This window comes from Asparagus officinalis, chromosome 1 (assembly GCF_001876935.1).
Source record: "Asparagus officinalis chromosome 1, Aspof.V1, whole genome shotgun sequence".
Classification (NCBI taxonomy): Eukaryota; Viridiplantae; Streptophyta; class Magnoliopsida; order Asparagales; family Asparagaceae; genus Asparagus; species Asparagus officinalis.
Window position 1 is genome coordinate 18,681,720 of NC_033794.1, and position 3,523 is coordinate 18,685,242.

The 3,523-nt window shown below is 44.1% G+C and overlaps 1 protein-coding gene across 1 annotated transcript; it reads right to left on the reverse strand.

The window, feature by feature from the left end:
- LOC109831353 lies at positions 2,479–3,105 on the reverse strand. Its single transcript, XM_020398684.1, has one exon. It carries the CDS (start codon positions 3,103–3,105, stop codon positions 2,479–2,481), a length of 627 nt encoding a protein of 208 aa, XP_020254273.1.

Consider the following 3,523-nt stretch of genomic DNA (forward strand, 5'->3'; position numbering starts at 1 on the left):
TATTATTATCTTACCGCTGGATGTTCGAATTTCTCATACAAATTATCCGTACTTACGTATTCTCTAATATAATAATACAGTAAAAAGAAATCTAGAAACCGATATCGTTTCGTACATGAAATGTCGCGCTCTACGACGAACAGCCATACTATCATAAATAATAATATTCTTTTTCCAAAAAATTATTCTTTAAAACTATTTCTCATTATAAGTAATTTAAAATAAAAAAAAGATTTATATAATATAACATAAAAATTCCTTTCTGCATGAAAAGTAATATTCTTCTATTTTATAAATTTCCTTAACTAATTTCTTTTCGATAAAAAAATTTCATAAATTCTAATTTAGCACATAACTGGTCATTTCATGTCAGGAATTCTTAAAAATGCAATTAACAACATTATTAATCTAATTTTCACGGTGCGCTCGCAGTCTTCATTCCACGCAGATATTCAAAAATACGTATTAACCACAATAACAATTTAGACATATTAAATCATCATACTAACAACAATATTACCACAAAATAATTTATCTATATCTAATCATCATAATAACACGATATTAATCATTAATTAAAAGCAAGATGGATGCGAGATCTAGCCTACGAGACCGAGGGGCCTGATGACGAGACGGCGACACCGCTGCAAATGGTTTTGGACTGAGGGGGCAGCATTTGTGAGCTCCAGGTGTGGCGACAACGAAGCGACGTTTCTGCTAGTGGTGTTCGAGGAGGGATGGGCAGTCGGCGAGCTGGGGCTGGAGCTCGGAATGGCGACGTATGCAGCAAGCGGAGGAGGAGACGGGGGAGAGCAGAGCTCTGTTGGCATGGTGACGACGAGGGCTGAGCAGACGGGTAGGGAAGCTTGACGGTGACGGAAGCGGAGCAGGAGGGCAGCAGGGGTTCGGGCGGTGACAGGGACTCGACGGGGAGATCGGCGCTGGGCTTGGCGCGGAGACGACGACGAGGCGAGGTCAGAGGCAGAACTAACGACAGTGAGCTGTGCTGGTAAGCTAATGGAAAATGAGAGACAGACAAGCTTGGAGAGAGGTGGCTTGACCGAGCTGAGCTTGAGCGGCGGCTTGGAGAGGCGAGCTCGGAGTGGATTCTGGGTTGGCAAGAGAGGGAAGCGTGCTGGAGTCCGAGGGAGGTAGTTCGGGCAGGCGGTGGTTTGAGGCTGAACGGTGGGGTTCGGCTTGGGGCACTGGTCCGTCGGAGTTCGGGCAGCCAAGGGCTGGGGGCGAGCTCAGGCGAGAGCGTGGTGGGGAGCTGAGGTGGCGCGCTGGGAGTGTTGGTGGCTGTAGGCACGGTGAAGGCGGACAGGGCGACGGGGCCGAGCTAGGCGGCAGTGAGTTCGAGCGGGCTGAGGAGGTGTTGGGCTAGTCGAAAATGGAGCTTGGGTTCGGCAGTTGCTCGTTGAGGCGGAGCTCGCGGCGACGAACTCAGGCGGCGATGTGGCTGTTGTTGTCGTGGCCGGAGTTGGCAGCGATTGTTCGATGGAGAGCGTAGGGGAGTTCGACTTCGGATTTGGGTTCTTTGAGGAAGGAGGAGGTGGAAGATGATGGTTGTGGAGATGGAGTAGAGGTTCGGGTTTCATGGGGAGAAGAGAGAGAACGAAAGAGAGAAAACGAGAGAGAGAGGAAGAAGGAGATGATGAGCTGGAGAGTGAGAGAGATGAGATGAGGAAAGATTGTGAGAGATTTGGTTGGATTAAAATAAGGAGAGAGAAAATGAGAGTGATTGAGACGTGAGTTGGAGATTTTAATGAGAGAGAATAATATTGAGAGAGAGTGTCAGAGAGAGAGAGAGAGATTGAGTGTGAGATTGAGTGACAGTGAGAGAGAATGAGATCTGAGGGAGATTTTAATGAGAGAGAGAGTACGTGATAGGGTGGTTGGGGGGATGTGGGTTGAGAATTGGGGGAAACACGATGTGGGGAGATTTGCGTGAATTGGGGAGAGTTTTAGGGGGAGAGAGAGATACATAGTGAAATACCGGTGAGAGGAAAAACACAGGAAAAAATACCCTCTTAAATAATTAAAAAATATCATAAAATTTATTCAAAATAAATATTAAAATTTATGGTCAAAATAATAATAACAATAACAATAATGAATAATTAACTATTTATTTAAAATTTTTACCAAAAACAATTAAATTTATAATTAGCAAAACTTATTAAAATAACATAATACCGTATCGTAGAAAATTCTAGAGAAATTAAGAAAAATACAAATACTCTTTTAGAAAAATAATATTTAATATTTAAATACCAGAAAATTATTTAAACCCGTATTAGAAATTTACGGTCATTACATCCTACCCCCCTTAAAACAAATTCCGTCCTCGGAATTAAAACAAGGACGAAATATAAAGACAGATTTATCTCAACTCATATAAAGTTCAAAATATATTGCATATCCATAAATAGAAAAAGTCATACAAGATGTTTCAGAATAAGATACAAGACAAGATAGCTAGGATTCAGGAAATAAATGAGGGTATCGCTGTCGCATCTCAGACTCAGTTTCCCAAGTCGACTCTCCAGGAGAATCTGGGTACCACATTACACGAACAAGCGAAACAATCTTATTCCGGAGGGTCTTCTCCCTTCGGTCTAAAATCGCCACAGGTTGCTTTTCGTATGTCAAACCGGATCGCACCTCAATCTCTGAGAAATCTACGACATCACTCGGATCTCCAAAGTATTTTCGCAACCGAGAAACGTGGAATACGTTATGCACTCCAGCCAGGGCGGGTGGTAATGCAAGTCGGTACGCCACTTCTCCAACTCTCTCTAATACATCAAAAGGTCCCACATATCGCGGACTCAACTTCCCACGCCTTTCAAAGCGAATGGTGCCTCGGTTGGGGGAAATCTTCAGGAACACATGATCTCCGGGCTGAAACTCTAATTTCCGATGCTTCGCATCTGCCCAATGCTTGAATCTGTCCTGTGCTATGCGAAATCGCTCCCGAATGATCCTGACTGCATCAACTGATCTCTCAATCAACTCTGGCCCAAAAATCTCCCGTTCACCAACATCGTCCCAACTCAAAGGAGAGCGGCACTTCCTGCCATACAATGCTGCAAAAGGGGCCATTCCAATACTAGCCTGGAAGCTATTGTTGTATGCAAACTCCACCAAATGCAAGTGATCTTCCCACGACCCGTGAAAGTCAAGCATACAAGCTCTAAGCATATCCTCCAAAATCTGAATGGTCCTCTCTGACTACTCATCGGTCTGGGGATGATAAGCTGTGCTGAAACTGAGACTGGTCCTAAGACTCGCCTGCAAGCTCTTCCAGAACTCTGAGGTAAATCGGGTATCGCGATCCGAAACAATGCACACTGGAACTCCGTGCAATCGTACGATCTCCTACAATACTAGAGATTTACTAACACTCTTGGAAAGGAACTCATCGAATATATAGAGATAGATATTTTACCTCCATGTATCTCTGAGCAAGATGCTCCGTCGACTGTCCCACTCAGAAAGGAATGAAGTGAGCCGATTTGGT